This window comes from Merops nubicus, unplaced genomic scaffold, assembly GCF_000691845.1.
Source record: "Merops nubicus isolate BGI_N331 unplaced genomic scaffold, ASM69184v1 scaffold21982, whole genome shotgun sequence".
In the NCBI taxonomy this organism is placed as follows: Eukaryota; Metazoa; Chordata; class Aves; order Coraciiformes; family Meropidae; genus Merops; species Merops nubicus.
This window is the reverse complement of record NW_008595901.1, coordinates 1770-17536: the sequence shown is the minus strand read 5'-3', so window position 1 is coordinate 17536 and position 15767 is coordinate 1770. Positions and strand designations below refer to the sequence as shown.

Sequence of the window (15767 nt, the reverse complement as noted above, 5' to 3'; positions counted from 1 at the left end):
CCGGCGTGGCCTCGGCCTCCCCGTCCCGCGGTGCTCGTGGACGCGGCCTGGGCTAGTGCTCCGGGCCTGGCGGCCTGTGCCGTGGCGGGATGGGCACGGGCTCTGCTCTTTACCCTCCAGGGGTGTTGGGCTGCGACCCGCAAAAATCTCTCCTGGGTTTCACAGGCCCGGGCCACGCTTGGCCCCGTCGCTGCGCACCCGCTGCGGGCCAAGTTCTCTCCTGAGCTAACGAGAGAGGTTTAGTGGAGCTGGGGCCTGCGCGGCTGCACCCCGGCCAGCCCCCCGGGCTTTGGGGGAGCATGAGCACTTGACTCTTTATATAATGAATCATGTTTCTTTCTTTGCAGGACTTCATAGACTTGACATTGTCAAAGACTCAGCGGAAGACCCCAACTGTCATTCATAAACATTATCAAATCCATCGGATTCGACATTTTTACATGCGAAAAGTCAAATATACTCAACAAAATTACCATGATAGACTCACTCAGATCTTAACCGATTTCCCCAAGTTAGATGTAAGTGTCTTGTCGTTTGATCATGAAGGAATTTTGATTTCATGGCCTTAGGAACACTTCTTGAAGAGCATGTTCCTTTTATTTGAGTTTATTCTGACCTGAGCGACATCATGCTGATTCACTGTGTATTTGATTTTGATCGATTCCTGGTAGCTTTCACTAAGATTGATTTTAGGCAGACCTGTTCCTCAAAAATACGTTATTACTAAGAAAGAAAGTCTTAAGTTATGCCCATGGATGATCATTGAAGGATGGGTTTTACAGAGTTTTAGCTGATCAAATATGTTTGCCAGAAGCTGCTGTTGAATGAAGAGAAAGAACGTGTGTGGGTTTTTAAAGTATGTTGTGTTAGCTTATTTCTTTATGTATGAGTACGTAAATTGTGCTTATGGGTAGTCTTCCCTAGAGAATACTTGCAGCAAGAAATATCCAAATATACCACATTGCTTCCCATCTTCTGGTTTTTACTTTGACAACATAAACATTGTTCTTGGCCCCATAAAGTGCTGGAAACATGCTCTGACAAGATGCACATAGTCTTAACTTCCCAACAATGGCAACTGGATCCGTGTGTCCAGCGGGACTTTTCTATAGACAGGTTTCTGCGTACACTTAAATTGTTCACCTGCAACCATATTTTTGGCTGATGTTTTCATATTCAATGAGTATTACTGCAGAATTCCCACAAATACCTTCTGTGTTTTGTTTATCAGCACATGATGAAATTTCTGCAAATAAGTACATAAGCAGCTGAAATATTTTCTTTAAAAGATTTGAACTGATGATGCAGCTTCCCTGGAAGGCTGAAGGATTTATTTGAGCATTGAAGAAACTCTTTAAAAGTCTTACACAGAATCTAGCACTCATGAAAAGGGAGGAATTTATATTGGCGTAGTGCTTCTGATGTGGTGTGAATATGCTTTTAGAAATTAGTTGTTTCTAGAACAGGCTTCTTGCAGTGTCTTTTTTTTTAAAAAAAAAAAAACTTTCAGAATTCTAATATGAAATATTTTAAAAAGCAAAAGATGAAATGGAAACTCCATATGAATGAATCCAAGATGTGTTTGTAGAAGAAATTAAAAGCGAGTAAGATTTATGCACTGAATGACCCAGCAGATTATTTTTCTTCCATGAGATAGTAATGAAAGCACTTTGACTTGTATCGTTTGTGATGCTGTATGGGAGGAAAAAGAAAGAACTTAGATAGTTGCCAGGAAATAGTCATTCTAAAGAAGGAAAATGTTAGGCTTAATTTTCTTTTATGCTTTTATTTTAGGATATTCATCCTTTTTACGCAGATTTGATGAATGTTCTCTATGACAAAGACCACTACAAGCTGGCTTTGGGACAGATCAATATAGCCAAGAATCTGATTGACAAGTAAGGGCCATTTGCTGCTTGGGGTTTGTGTCTGCGTGGTCGGTGTTTGGCTGAACCCTTGTCTCTGGCCTCCGCAGCGTCGCCAAGGACTACGTGCGGCTGATGAAGTACGGCGACTCCCTCTACCGCTGCAAGCAGCTGAAGCGCGCGGCCCTGGGCCGCATGTGCACCATCATCAAGAGGCAGAAACAAAGCCTGGAGTACCTGGAGCAAGGTTTGTGTTACAAATAGGCTGAAGTAAGTAAGGTGTGCAGGCTGAACGTAAAACTCTTACTTGTAATAGCTGTTAGAAGAATGTGTTTAGTACAGAATATAGATGCAGGAAATACAGAAATAGTTTCAAATCAGCTGTGTTGGCAGGTAAGAAGTGTTATTTTGCATTTTCTTCAAAGAATGAACTGGTCATAATCTAATCCACACACTTAAAATTTCTTTTCTGACTAAGTTGTTCTCTCTTTGAAAATTCTTTACGTTTCATGGTGTTGCTAATAGTTACATAACATTTTTCTTAGCTTGAAAGTCACAGCCGTGGTTTTATTTATCGTTATTTTCACTAACATATATTTGAAATATAGTGCTAAGTATCTTCCACACATTACTTCTTACTTCCTTCAGGTTATGTTGCCTGATTTGATGAGGTCATTCTAGCTCAAAGACAGCAGTCTTCATTTGTTAAATATTTACTTTTTTTTTTGTTGTATGTAGATGCTTGTGGAGGTAAAAAACTGCTATACGTTTTCATAAACTATTAATCAAATTATAATTTGAGAAGAGTTATGAATTTGTATATAAACAGTTCAGCATGTGAATTTTTATTCCATTTCAGTAAAACTTAAATGATCACAAGCACTTCAAAAATCTTTTTAACCTTTCAGTGCGACAACATTTGTCTCGTTTGCCAACCATTGATCCCAATACACGAACTCTTCTGTTGTGTGGCTACCCGAATGTTGGAAAATCTAGCTTTATAAATAAGGTATATGATTTTTTTTTAATAATACTGAGATACCATTAATTAAAATAAGGTAACATTTAAACTATTTGATATCATTAGGGCATTGTCTGATGTAAGCAATAGCAAATGCAGAAGTGTGATTAGAGGCTGAATGAAGTTCGTGGAGGGATAAATGGAAAATTACCATAAATTTCACTCTTTTAAATCATTGTCTTTTCCAAAATAGCATATACTCCATTAACATATTTTTCTGATAGATGAATGCTAGCAGAGAAGCCAGAATAACCATTTTTTAGCTTTTTTTTTTTGTAGCAAAGAAAGTGTAGAATAATGTACTGCTTGCAACTTCAGGAAGTTTTTAGTAAATGTGTGTGAACAAATCTTGTTTTAAGGTTACAAGAGCAGATGTAGAAGTGCAGCCTTATGCCTTCACCACAAAATCTCTCTTTGTGGGACATATGGACTACAAGTATCTGCGTTGGCAGGTAAGAACTTGTTATTTTTCATTTTATTCAAAGAATTAACTGGCTATACTCTAATGTGTGGCAAAATGGCAGGAGTTGTGTTTTTGTGTCTGGATGAGCCGTGACATCTGAGAGCTGCTGTGCGAGACGCAGCGTGCCAAATGAGGGCAGCAGTGAAAACCTGCTCTGAAAGCATACATGTATGGGGGTGTTTTCAGTTTAAGGGGAGAATGGAAATGGCGTTACTGACTAAAGTCACCTCACTTTTTATCACTGTCAGATTCTGGGCCAGGGCTTTCCCTGCTTGTTTGATACTTGGAATGTTGGTTATTCTGAATTCTTATTGTTCTCCCATTGCTCCGTTTCTGCATTCTCACTTTGGCTGAGTTTACAGGCTGTAAAGTGAATTTATGAGTGAAAGGGAATTAATTCCCTTTGAGTGAAAGGGACGAATATTGCTGTCTTGACCAGGAATCAAGTACATGCTCTGAAACAGTGTATCTGTTACCCGGTATGGAGGCCTGACTGAATTATGTTGATTTTAGGTGGTGGATACTCCTGGTATCCTGGACCACCCCCTGGAGGACAGGAACACCATCGAGATGCAGGCGATAACAGCGCTGGCACACCTCCGCGCGGCCGTGCTCTACCTGATGGACGTGTCTGAGCAGTGTGGGCACAGCCTGGAGGAGCAAGTGGAGCTCTTCAAAAACATTAAGCCGTTGTTTGCTAACAAGGTAGGTCTGGTTTACGTTATTTATTAACTCCGGGTCTTTATAACGTGGTAACTAGGATTTGAATTCTTTTTCTCTTTTTATTAGCCACTTATCATTGTTGCAAACAAATGTGATGTGAAGAGGATTGCAGAACTTCCTGAAGAGAGTCAGGTTAGTTATTTCTCCCACCATTCTGTCTGTCTTCTGACATTTACAAAAATGCTATGTGCAAGTCTCCCAGTCTTTTGTATTGGGCAAAAACTTTTACACAATCATTTCTTTAACTGTTTAATAGTGTAACAGAAAGTAGCTTCGTAGGTCTTGACCCATATTATTCTTAAGTACTGTCTAATGTATATCCTTACCTGAATATTGTAAATGCTAAAGAGAAGGCACCATCCTTAGTAGTTTCAGAAAGCTCTGACACTGTGAGAACTGGCAGTTGTTGCTATAGCTGGAAGTACAACCGAATAGTCTTAATTTGGTGATCAGTTCAGTAAGAGTTGGGAGATGAGGAGCACTAGACTGAGAGGTGTTGCTGCACAGTTGCAGTAGAAGGGTCCCACTGGGCAACAGTTTGTGGATTTGCAGGGCTCATTCTTCTGTATCTACAAGTTCAAGGACACACAGAATGTGGGTCATTTGTAGGTGCCTTTTAGAAAGTCATTATTTGCTTATAAAAGAAGAAACAGATTAAATAGAACTGTATCTGTAAAATTTGTAATTTCAGAAACAGTCTAATAAGATAGTAACAAGTTGCATGTATTGATGCTGGGTTAAGATTTCTGTTCTTAATGTCTTGGTATATTAAGAAGTGGGCAGAATATAATTCTTTGGGATAATATTTCTATTCTAGAAAATATTTGAAACTTTTGAAGCAGAAGGATTTTCTGTAATAGAGACAAGTACTCTAACAGAAGAAGGTGTAATCCAAGTTAAAACAGAGGTAGGTCTTTTTCCATCAGTTTCATTCCATGCTAACACTTGACCTCATTTGTATGAATTTAGTCCCAGTTAAACTGTGCATTATAGTGGTGAGCTGTAAGTCTGTTGTCCTTTATAGCCTCTTGAGCCTCAGTGGACTTCAGTGCAAATGGAGAATTACGGCAAATACAAATCACAGTTTGAAAAAATTTGAGTTTTTTGAGTCCTGTTGCTTTCTCTTACTGTCAGCTCAATGAAGAAAAACCAATATGCATCTTCCCATGATATTTTTTATGTAAAATAATTTAGTGCTTCCTTTAGAGTGAGAGAGAGGGGAGATTAGACAGAAGGTGAGGTGTGAAGCTAGATACTTGGGGTTGAAAGCCTACTGTGTTGTTCACCAGGAAGGCTTCATTCCTTACCTCGTGTTGCCACGTGTGCTTTCAGGCTTGTGACAGACTGTTGGCCCATCGTGTCGATACTAAAATGAAAGGAAATAAAGTGAACGAAGTATTGAATAGATTACACTTGGCCATGCCAACCAAAAGAGATAACAAGGTAGGCTACATGTTTACACTTTCTAGTGTATTTCCCAGTACTTCAGTAGGATAAGAATTCTCTCGTCTTAACATGTGAGCAGATTAAAATGGTGAAATTTGCTTATTTGTATCTCGTAACTGCCTTCGCTGGTGGGAGAGTCAGCCTGGGATTTTGTGTGTTTTAGAAAAGCATTACTCTGCAATGGTGTTTTATAGCGTTATGAAAGTTGATTTGAACTTTTTTCCCCTTTTATTGGGGTGGATTGTTGCATTTCTTTAGGAGCGGCTGCCTTTTATACCAGAAGGAGCAGTAGCTCGTAGGAAACGCATGGAAGTAGACACACCCAGGAGGAAATTGGTAAGTGGCATCTCTTAATCAGGAAAGCAGCAGTTGGATTTAAAATTTGCTATATTAGCCCAGAAATTTTAAATTAGATAGTATATAAAGCCACGTATGTCTTTGCAGGAGAGAGATCTTGAACTTGAAATGGGAGATGATTATGTTTTGGATCTTCAGAGTAAGTATTATATAAGACACATTATTATTATTAAGCAGTAATGTTTGGCTCTTTCAGTCTTGAGGGAGAATACCTAAACCTCACTCCTTTCAGCTAAGTGCCAATGCCACCATTTTATTGCATGCTGTCCTACCGTTCCAGGGCTGGTGATCTTTCAGGAACTGTTCCTTGTTTTGTAGTGTCACTCAGTTGTTCCCCATTTTAGAATCACAGACATACAATGACTGCTCTGATGATTCAAGTGTTTTCTCCCTTCTGTTTTATATTGTAATACCTCATTAATTGTTGATGCTCTCTTTGTTGAGAAAGTATCAATATGAGAGAGGCTGCATGTGTTCTGTTTCAGCTGGATATCTGTTCCTTATTACAGCTTCACAGTAGATCATGTCATTATTGAACAGAAATTCCTGCCACTTAGGGTTGTGGGTTTTTTTAACTGTTATTTTGAGTTATTTTTCTCTCTTTATTAATTTATGTTCTCTTTTTTAAGAATACTGGGACTTAATAAATTCATCTGAAAAATACGATAAGATACCAGAGATATGGGAAGGTCACAATATACTTGACTACATTGATCCGGATATAATGAAAGTGAGTTTTCTGTTATTTTTACACGTTCCTTGCCTCTTTGTCCCTTCATTTTCTTAGTGTAAATCACTGTACTTAGAGATTAAAATCAGTATGTCATGAGAAAAAGTTGCCAATAGATACTGTTTTCTGAATGATCAAGACCAGAATTTCAGAAGAATGGAAAATAGCTTTAAATTCTCAGAATGATGATCTTATTTTTTCCATCCTAAAATACAAGGTTTGCAGAAGTTACATTTCTTCATCCTTTGGCTACAGGCAGAGGAATGTAGTTATCAAACTTTGTGTTATTAATAATATGAAATTTGCCCATCAAATATATGTCTACTGGAGTATGGTGATAAAGGAAATAGACAGAATTCTTAATTTGTAACATTTTTATTTAATCAAAAGCACTCTTCTTATTTCTTGCTGGTTGTTGAGAAGTAATGAGTGCAGACTAGAGAGCCTGCCAGTTACACAATTGGGTTCATCTGAATTGCTGGTGTTCCAGACTCATGCTAAATGTAGAAAGAGTTTTTTTTTCCATTGTGCTCCCAGAACCAGCACAGCTAGCACAGTTCACAGCGTAGCACATCTGCATTCAGGCAGTGGGGAGCTCTGGGGCAGTCGCACAAATGCAAGTGTGTAATGCTGAGGATTGTAAATCAAAGATTTAATGAGTATCTTGATTTTCATTTCACCTCTTCAAAATCTAAGAAACTGGAAGAATTGGAGAAAGAGGAAGAGCTGAGGGAAGCTGCTGGAGAGTATGACAGTGAATCAGAAAGCGAAGATGAAGAAATGATGGAAATCCGACAGCTGGCAAGGCAGATCCGAGAAAAGAAGAAACTGAAAATCCTACAGTCAAAGGAGAAAGATGTTCATCGCCCAAGGATGCCCAGAACAGCTAAAAAGGCAAGTGTGGAACACTTGTGTAACACAGTCTTGCTGAGGTATAACAACTATATGAAAACATACGTCAGGTAGTGGAACTGATCCACTTTTCCTCAAGTTTGGCCATCTCCCTTGATTCCTTCTGTCCTCCTAGGAGTTCTGGTCACTAGTCCAGTTGTGGAAGCCAAACCGAATGACTGATGCTGTCCCTTTTTGTTTTGTCACACAAGTTAATCTTTTTTAAAATTCCTTATATATTGCAGAAGTTTAAAAGAATACAAGTGAGTTAGTTTAATTGGATTGCTGCATTTTATGTTTTTATTGTTGTTGGTTGTTTATTTTAAATTGAAATAATTAGGAGGCTTATTTAATCACAGTCACGTGAAAACATGTTATGGGGCCCTGCCTGTGCTGGAAAAGATTGTGTGGTTCTTTTTTGGAAGCTGGTATCACTCCTTCTGATCTCTTCTGACCAGTCCAGGACAATTGCAACGTCATAAACTGATAACTTGACGTTTTGAGAAAATGCATCTTGCTGATTTTGCACTCAGTATTTCTTACCCTGCCCAGAGTGTGTGCCTTGTGGGAGAGAAGGAAACATGTCTGACTGAATTATGTCTTTGCCACCTTCTTCCCCCAAAAAGGGAAACTGGTTGAAAGATCTTTATGGAATGCCGGGACATTGCAGTCCTGTGAAGGATTGATGGGTGAAAATAATTAAATTGCAATAAATTAAGTGTGGAGTTATGACTTTCAGTATCTGCTTGTGGAGTGTGTCAAAGGAATAATTACATAGTGAATATAATGGGCTTACAGCATTAGGATTAAAACAAAATATAAGAGAACTGTCCACTTCTTGGACAGTTAAGAAAACATGTCTGTTTCCTTTTACAGGTCCAGAGGAAGGTGCTAGAGAAAGAAATGACTGATCTTGGACTCGACATGACTAATAAGGATGATGTAAGTTTTTGCTAATTTTCACTATGTTATCTAAGAGAGATGAATTTCATGCCATGCTGGATTTCTTTGAGACCATTTGAAAAGAATATTACAGTTGGCACAAGAGAGGTGGGATCTGTTAAGGAGAAAATAGGAAACCCAGATGAGGCAGTTGAACCTGGAATTTTTGAGTGATGTGATCAAAATGCTGGGTAGGCTGAAAAAAATAATGTTTATCGAGTCAGGTATATATGCACTGCTTTCTATTAGAACTTTTGGAATTTGTATAGGATTCAAGAAAGGGGTTTGGCTAAACATACTTCCTGATTTTCAAGTCTGCTTTCTTGGATGAGAGAGTACTACATCAGGAACAGTAATGACAGATCAGGCTTTAGAGTTCATTAATTCTGCAAGTTGTAATGTAAGTTTTTGAGGGCAGTTGGCATCTTCAGATGTAAGGCAGCTAAAGTACTTCAAACATAGATTTGCCTTTGGGAGACATTTCATTTTATCAGAAATGAAAAAAATCAATTTTGTACACCAAATCCAGCAGTATTATGGCTCCCTAGATCTTGAGACCTCGAGTTCTTTAACCGAACAAGGAGTATGTCCACGCTACCCATCTGAAGCAAGCATTTATGCTTCTCAGAGCCAACATGCCATGCTGATTTACAAGTGATCTCAGTGAGGACAAATTTAATACTTAGGCTGTAGGATGATAAGTCTTCGTGTCTGACGTTCTTTTGGGCTTTGTGCTGTGTACAGGACACTAATAAGGGTAGGTTTCTTCATGGCTTTTTTGCTGTTGCAGATTTTTTTCAGTATTGCTATCCATTGATTTGCCTGTATCTTTTTATCAATTGCTTATGAATCTACTCTGAAAAAAAACTGGAGAACTGGAGTTAAGTGTGAGAAGAATACGCCAATATTCACTGAAATTTGAATATTACTGTAGGACAGAAAGGCAGTAAAACAAGAGTTGACAAGGTCTCTATGTTATTGTGGAATAACCAATAGGAAGTGGGCTGCTGTGATACATCATAGTTGTTTGTAGTACTCTAGTTAGAATTGAAGCATGTCTGAGGTGATTGGTTCTGGTTTTAATGGTTCAAGTGGTGCTTTGAATTCCAGGCACACTACGCGAGAAGGTCCCGTAGTGCTACACGGAAACGGAAGCGTGATGAGTCTGAAACCCCCAGATCTGTGGCACGCAGTCGCAGCTCCTCCCGCACCCCCCGGGATGTTTCTGGTCTTCGTGATGAGAAGGTTTGTTCAAGTTCTTTACCTCTATAGCAGTTAAAACAGCTTGAGTGTACTTAAACCATCTCCTGGGAAATGTCCTACTAGGCTGGTTATGTTTGTCCACAGTTCATCTTTGAACTTCCTGTACTTCAAAAATGCCAGTTTATTCTCACAGGAAGGCATTAAATAATACAGACTAAGAAAGTACATTTTAAATTTTTGTCTCCAAGTGCAAGTATGAAGGAGTAGCTTTACAAACTGTGGAGTTCCACCTTCAATAAGTTGGGATTGCAGGGTAGTGTGATCATGTTGGGGTGCTGGAAAAAGAGTTCTTTTAAGGAGGATTAGTGTCGCTTGCAGTGAGACTGTTCCAGAGTTGCAGGTAGTGGCATGTCCTTGTTATAAGCATAGAATCATTAAGGTTGGAAAAGATGTCTAAGATCATCAAGTCCAACTATCAGTGCAAGTGCCACATGTATGTATTTTTTGAACCCCTCCAAGGATGGTGACTCCAGCTCCCTGGGCAGCCTGTTCCAGTGCCTCACACTCTGTCAAAAGTTCTTCCTACTGTGCAATCTGAACCTCTCCTCATGTAACTTAAACCCATTTCCTCTCTTCCTGTCATCTAGTTGGGTTGTTTTTAAAAGGTACAGCTAGTTACCTGAGTTACTGAGGAAGTTACTCTGCATGCTTTTTTGTTTTTAAATAGATGGTGAAGAAGGTCAAGACTATGGCAAAGAAAGCTCAGAAGAAAATGAATCGCCTTGGCAGGAAAGGAGAGGCAGACAGACACATATTTGACATGAAGCCAAAACATCTGCTGGCTGGAAAGAGAAAATCTGGTAAAACACAGAGAAGATAAGTGGTCTTCTGTATTAAAAGCAAGTTTATTAAAACTAATTTCTAGTCCTGTCTTCCTTTTTAGTAATACAGAGCATTTAAAAAGTATGAGGTTTGTATTAGTGGTTAAGATACTTGAAGCACAGAGAGGGAAAGTTCTGAGACCTCAGTCTTGTAGTTCCAGGTAATACCTTCAGAGATTTGTTGATACCAGTGGCAGAAGCTCTTTGTAAATAGATGTAAAAAATGCTTCATTCCATTTAAAATACTTCATTCCATTCTGTTACTCCTAACTCTCCTGTAAAGCATTTAAAGTTCTATGTAAAACAATTTAAAATGAGGTTAAATGTAGAAAGGTGAAGCATTTGTTACTGAAGCTGCCATCAGAATTAAAACCATGCAGGTTCATAAGGTACTGCATCAGTGAGGTGTGTGCAAGTTAACACCTTGCTGTGTAGTAAGGGATGAGTTTGTTGCAGGTCAAGGCTGAAACTGGTGGGGAATTAACGGGAGACTGACAAGTACTGCACAAAGTTCATGTACTGCACCACACCAGCTTTGAATGGGAGAAATACTGCCAGTTTACTGAGCCAAAGGGTGACTGAGGCTGACTGCTCAGCTTGCAGTTCTAGTACTGACCTGCCATCATTCATAACCCCAATCAGCATGGGATGGGAAGGCTACAACTTAAAACTTAATATTCCAGATGAACATCTCAGATATGTAGAGAATAAGGATCAGACTGAAATTTTGTCCTGGGTACATGTCAGTTGTGCTACTGGCACCTCTGCTTGGGAAGACATCTTCAGAAACTGATAGAAAAAAACTGTCTATCTGTTCAATGCAGAATATACTGTCAAATGTGACATGCTCCCTTTTTGTCCCTAGCTGGTCAAGAACAAGGTAGGAGTTAACTAGAGGTTAGTTAAGATTATGCACTGTGTGTTGCCTGAACAATGCACTGCAAATACAGTTATAAGGATTAAATGTGAGTCCAAGCAAATATGTGTGTTAAAACCAGGCAAAACTCCCCAAAAAGTAAGGGGAAAGAATCCTTTTATTATTATACAACTGAAGAGTGTATTTAAGAAGTGTTCAGATGTCAACTTTAGCATATTGGAGCATTATGTGTAAAACCATAGTTTCCCTCATCTATTCTTTTTAATAAATTATTAAAACCATAAAAGTCAGTAAAGAAGTTCAGTGTCAAGAACAACTTTAAAGTCAAAGCTTTCAAGGGATTTTGAAGAATTGTTTAACAAAACTTTGCTTTCAGCCTCCTTATGCACAGTATTTCTGCTTCAGGATATGCTTTCTCAGCTTTTGCCCCAGGCTGGCCATTTGAACTAGAAAAGTAGAATTTTTTCAAAATAAATTTATGCCCTGCTACCCCCCCACCCATCTGCCTCAGCAGTGTTTAATAGGCGTGTTGTTGTTTAATGTCAGATTATTTTCCATGTAGCTTGAAGTCTGGAAAGAAAACAGTCCAAGGTTTTACATTAAGTATTTTAATTATCTTAAGATAATCTCTTATTTAAAAAGTGATGTAAGTATTCGAAAAGTAGCCGCATTACCTTAATAACATATTAGGGTGACTGTACTGAATGCAGGAGAACTCTTATATTGCATCATTGTTCCCACACCCACTATTACTTGCTTCAAGGCAACATATCCACTCAGGTCAGCACACAACAGACTTGGCCCTGAAACTCTTAAGTGTTGAGCCACAAGAGATGGTGGCATACTGAAGCTTCAGTGCTGCAGTCACCACTGGGATGAGAAACATGCTATCCCTGGAAATTGAGTTTTACCTTGAAACCAGACACAGGGTAGGTACAGCCACGGTTTACATGCGATAAGAAGTTGTAAGAAAAACAACCTATTGCATCAAGACCCCTCTGGGTGAAGTTAACCTAAGAAATCTAAGTTGAGTAGCCTGCTAACGGAATGACAGGTAAGCTTTTTGGGGTGGGAGGAAAAAAGAAAATCTTTCAAATGGAGATACATTTGATTATGATTTGTCTTTAATTAAAGAGAGCCTTCCATTTGACTCGTTACTGGCGACTGACTGCAACATCAAAAAGGGTTCATTCTTGTACTCTTGCAGAATTTCTCATTTACCAAAATTAAGAGTTGATGCAAGCCCATAAATGGTCAATCTTCAGTTTTGAAGTTCTGAGCCTCTTGTTTTCCAGGACTTCAGAAAGACTATTACAGGAGATGTTGCAGGGGGAAAAAAAACTCATGATGCATTTGTTTTCCAGAATAGAGAAGAGCTGGTAGTATACATGTGTCTCCAAGCTACTTCCTATATTAGACAGGTACCCTTTTACATTTGGTGTAATTATTTTTCTTTCAGTACTTTGTCATCAACTAACCAAAAAAGTGTGGTGGGAAAAGAAGAAAGCAACCCTCAGTTTTTATTATCCCAAGCTACAACACACATTGCAGCACTTCACAGTGAAACTCAGCCCACACCAACAATCCCATTACTTAAGCTTGTATGCGGTTGGTTAGAGTACAGTAGCTGAAGAAATTTGCTTTCTGCAATTAAAATAATCCTGATGACTTTAATTCGATTTTTCTTCGGGCAACTGGTCTCAACATCAGTGCAGAACTCAAATTTGTAATCACACAAGGAAGTAAGAGCAAACTGGGAACATCTGTATCACACCAGGTAGCAAACAAAGCCAAACCCAGGGGTTTCTTGTGTTCCTGTTACCCAGTTTACATGACATTAAGTTTAAAACTCACCCAAGAGGAACGGGGCTTGAGGAAGAGGTGAAGGGAGAATAAAAACCATTTGCTATAACTATCACTGTATAAAGTTACTTGTTAAACATACTCCAGGTGGGCCAGTTTTCTGCACTCATGAGTCACAAGTTGCCATAGAGTTAAAAAGACAGCACATCACTGCTAGCCTTCAGCATTCTACTCCAGCTATTTACATTCTGTGTATTTTTTCATGATCAACAAATTTGTTCAGGTTAGATAAGTTATCCCACCACTTAAAAAGAAAGGTCTCTGCAATTAGTTTAAACCACGGAGTAATCTTAACTTCATTCTTGGAGGCTTTTTCCAAGAGCTGCTTCAGTTCTTTCTGTGTCACATAGCAGTGGCTTTGGATCTCATTGGGGTCGGGATTTAGTGTGACATCCTTCTGTACAAACAAGATATAGTCTATCTCATGTTCACCCCAGATCCCATCAGACTTGGCCTTGTAGTGAATTCGTGTCAGGTAGGAGATTTCTTCCGGAGTCACCTAGGAGCAGAATACTTGTCAGCACTGGTGCTAAGCCACAACAGTCCCACCATCAGGCACGACAGCAGTTACCAGCTATTGCCCTCTCCCTTAAAAATTACTCCCCCCTCAGTGTACAATTGCACTGGACTGCTTCACAAAGAATTACCGGGAAAGAAAAGCTGTACTGCACTTTGATGACATGAATTGCAGAGCATTTCTCTAGTCAGCCTCACCCTGTAATACTTTGAGTGGATTTCTTCTATATAGTATGTTTTAAATTACGTTTACCAGCCCTTAGCACACACTTGAAGTGTTGATGAACACTGCTGCTTGCACCTACCCCTGAGCTCCCAAGGAAGACCTGGCAGCTGCCTGAAGCCAAGGCCAGAACCATGACTGACAGACCACATGCAATCCTCAGCTACCAGGGATCTGGGCAAGCTGCAGGACAGGTAGTTAATTCTGGGGACAACCCAACCACAGTGGTTCTCAGGAGCACACTGCTTCTCCCATGTCCCATCACACAAATGTAATTGTAACAAATTGTTACAAATTGTAACTGTGGAAGGAGATTTTGTTCAGGCAGTGTCACTCTGCTCTCTGTGCACACCTGAACTGCCACCAGTGACTGCTCTGGAGGAAACACGGATGGCCCAGGCCCCTGGCTCCCCACAGGGAATGTGACATTGCAGGGGGATTTGTAGAAGGATGCTGGCAGTGGTACAGAACTCCTGCAGCATTCTGCCTCCAATCTAGAGAAGGGAGAGGACATGGGCTTCTCCTGGGCAAGCAGGACAGCCTGCCCAGCTGGAAACATGCAGGCACCCACAGCCGGACCTGCTACACAACACAGTCCTGCCCTACAGCGTGATTTGCTCCCTGCCTCCTGTTTAGTTTGAGCAGTGGAATACTCTAAAATAACCGTTCTGCAGTATCAGCTTCTGAGACTGTGAAATACAGATGAAAAAGTCCCAATCTGATCTCTGAAGTTAAATTCATTCCTAGGTTTCAGGCTGACCCTGTCTCCCAGATGCAGTTAGTCTGTAAACTGGCCAATGTTGGCAACTACTCCTCCCCCCCCACCCTGGGCCTTTACCTGCTCCACTGGAATTCCCAGCTCTGCTTTCAGCCGTCTCTGTGCTGCTCTCCGAACACCGATGGCATCGTTTTCTTCCAGCTCTAGTGGGTGGCTTAGAGGATGGCTGCAGCAAGTGTTGGTGAAACAATCTGCAAGACGCTTGTATCAGCACATTTTTTACTCGAAAAAGCAAAACGACTCAGAGACACGGGACAGTTACTCAACACGTCACAGCTCTGTTTCTCTTCTGTAGGGAAGGGTCAGAGGGGAAGGAAGATATTTTCACCTCTATTTTTCTTTCCACATTTTGCACCAAGATTTGCCTGTACCAAGCACTACTCTGCACATTGCTGTTCCAGCACACATGAACACATGCATCCTCATATCCGACATACCACCTCCTTAGAAAGCCAGTTTGCAAAGCACTTGTTCATCCTGTAGGTGCTAACTAAAATGACTTTGGGGATTTCACGTGCAACAGAATGTTAAAAATACTCCCAGATTTTCAAGACCAGTTGACAATAAGTAGAAGCAAATAAGCAGTTTTCGCTTGTGCTTAAATGACAGACTGTCTATACTCTGCTTCATGTATATTTAAAAATTACTTTTCAGTAATAAATAACAACTCTGGCCAAACTTTGTAAAATTTGTAGAAGTCTAGCTCAAAAGCATCTAAAATAAGAGTCAGATTACCTACAAATTTTGAGCCTTTTGACTTGTTAGTGGTCAGGGGGGAAAAAAAAAGTCCCTAAAAATTCCCTTGGAAGGAAAAAAAAGGTCTTTCTTCACCAACTTGAAGAGGGTTAGAAACACTTGAATTTCTTTTCCATACAAAATTCTGAAACAGCTCTAGGTTTCCTCCAATATACCTCACATAAGCTACGTTTCTTTCATTCCACTTCTTACTTTTATGCCTATCCATTTGCATTTTATAACAATGGTTCAG

General features: G+C 39.8%; 2 protein-coding genes across 2 annotated transcripts in view; one reads left to right on the top strand and one right to left on the bottom strand.

Moving 5' to 3' along the window:
* Window positions 1-329: 329 nt before the first annotated feature.
* On the top strand, window positions 330-10559 carry GTPBP4 (GTP binding protein 4). Its single transcript, XM_008936225.1, has 16 exons — window positions 330-518; window positions 1795-1898; window positions 1976-2112; window positions 2774-2874; window positions 3246-3338; window positions 3863-4054; window positions 4139-4204; window positions 4890-4979; window positions 5405-5515; window positions 5777-5854; window positions 5963-6014; window positions 6505-6605; window positions 7302-7499; window positions 8373-8438; window positions 9549-9683; window positions 10369-10559. The coding sequence occupies exons 1-16, from the start codon at window positions 330-332 to the stop codon at window positions 10519-10521; spliced, it is 1866 nt and encodes a 621-aa protein (XP_008934473.1). The 3' UTR covers window positions 10522-10559.
* A 2764-nt stretch (window positions 10560-13323) lies between these two features.
* The window catches only part of LOC103769051 (isopentenyl-diphosphate Delta-isomerase 1), a 3982-nt gene continuing 1538 nt past the window's right edge, over window positions 13324-15767 (bottom strand). The window contains exons 3-4 of the mRNA XM_008936224.1: window positions 14840-14970; window positions 13324-13761 (exon numbers count right to left, since the gene is read on the bottom strand). Coding sequence (XP_008934472.1) covers window positions 13444-13761; window positions 14840-14970 — 449 coding nt within the window. The 3' untranslated portion in view covers window positions 13324-13443. The remainder of the gene's footprint in view (window positions 13762-14839; window positions 14971-15767) is intronic.

Excerpts from the sequence above, each read along its gene's own strand:
- GTPBP4 (XM_008936225.1), top strand. The coding sequence starts at position 330 with ATGTTTCTTTCTTTGCAGGACTTCATAGACTTGACATTGTCAAAGACT. Across the intron at positions 2,875-3,245 it reads AATCTAGCTTTATAAATAAG|GTTACAAGAGCAGATGTAGA; the intron begins GTATATGATTTT and ends TCTTGTTTTAAG. Across the intron at positions 5,855-5,962 it reads ACACACCCAGGAGGAAATTG|GAGAGAGATCTTGAACTTGA; the intron begins GTAAGTGGCATC and ends ATGTCTTTGCAG.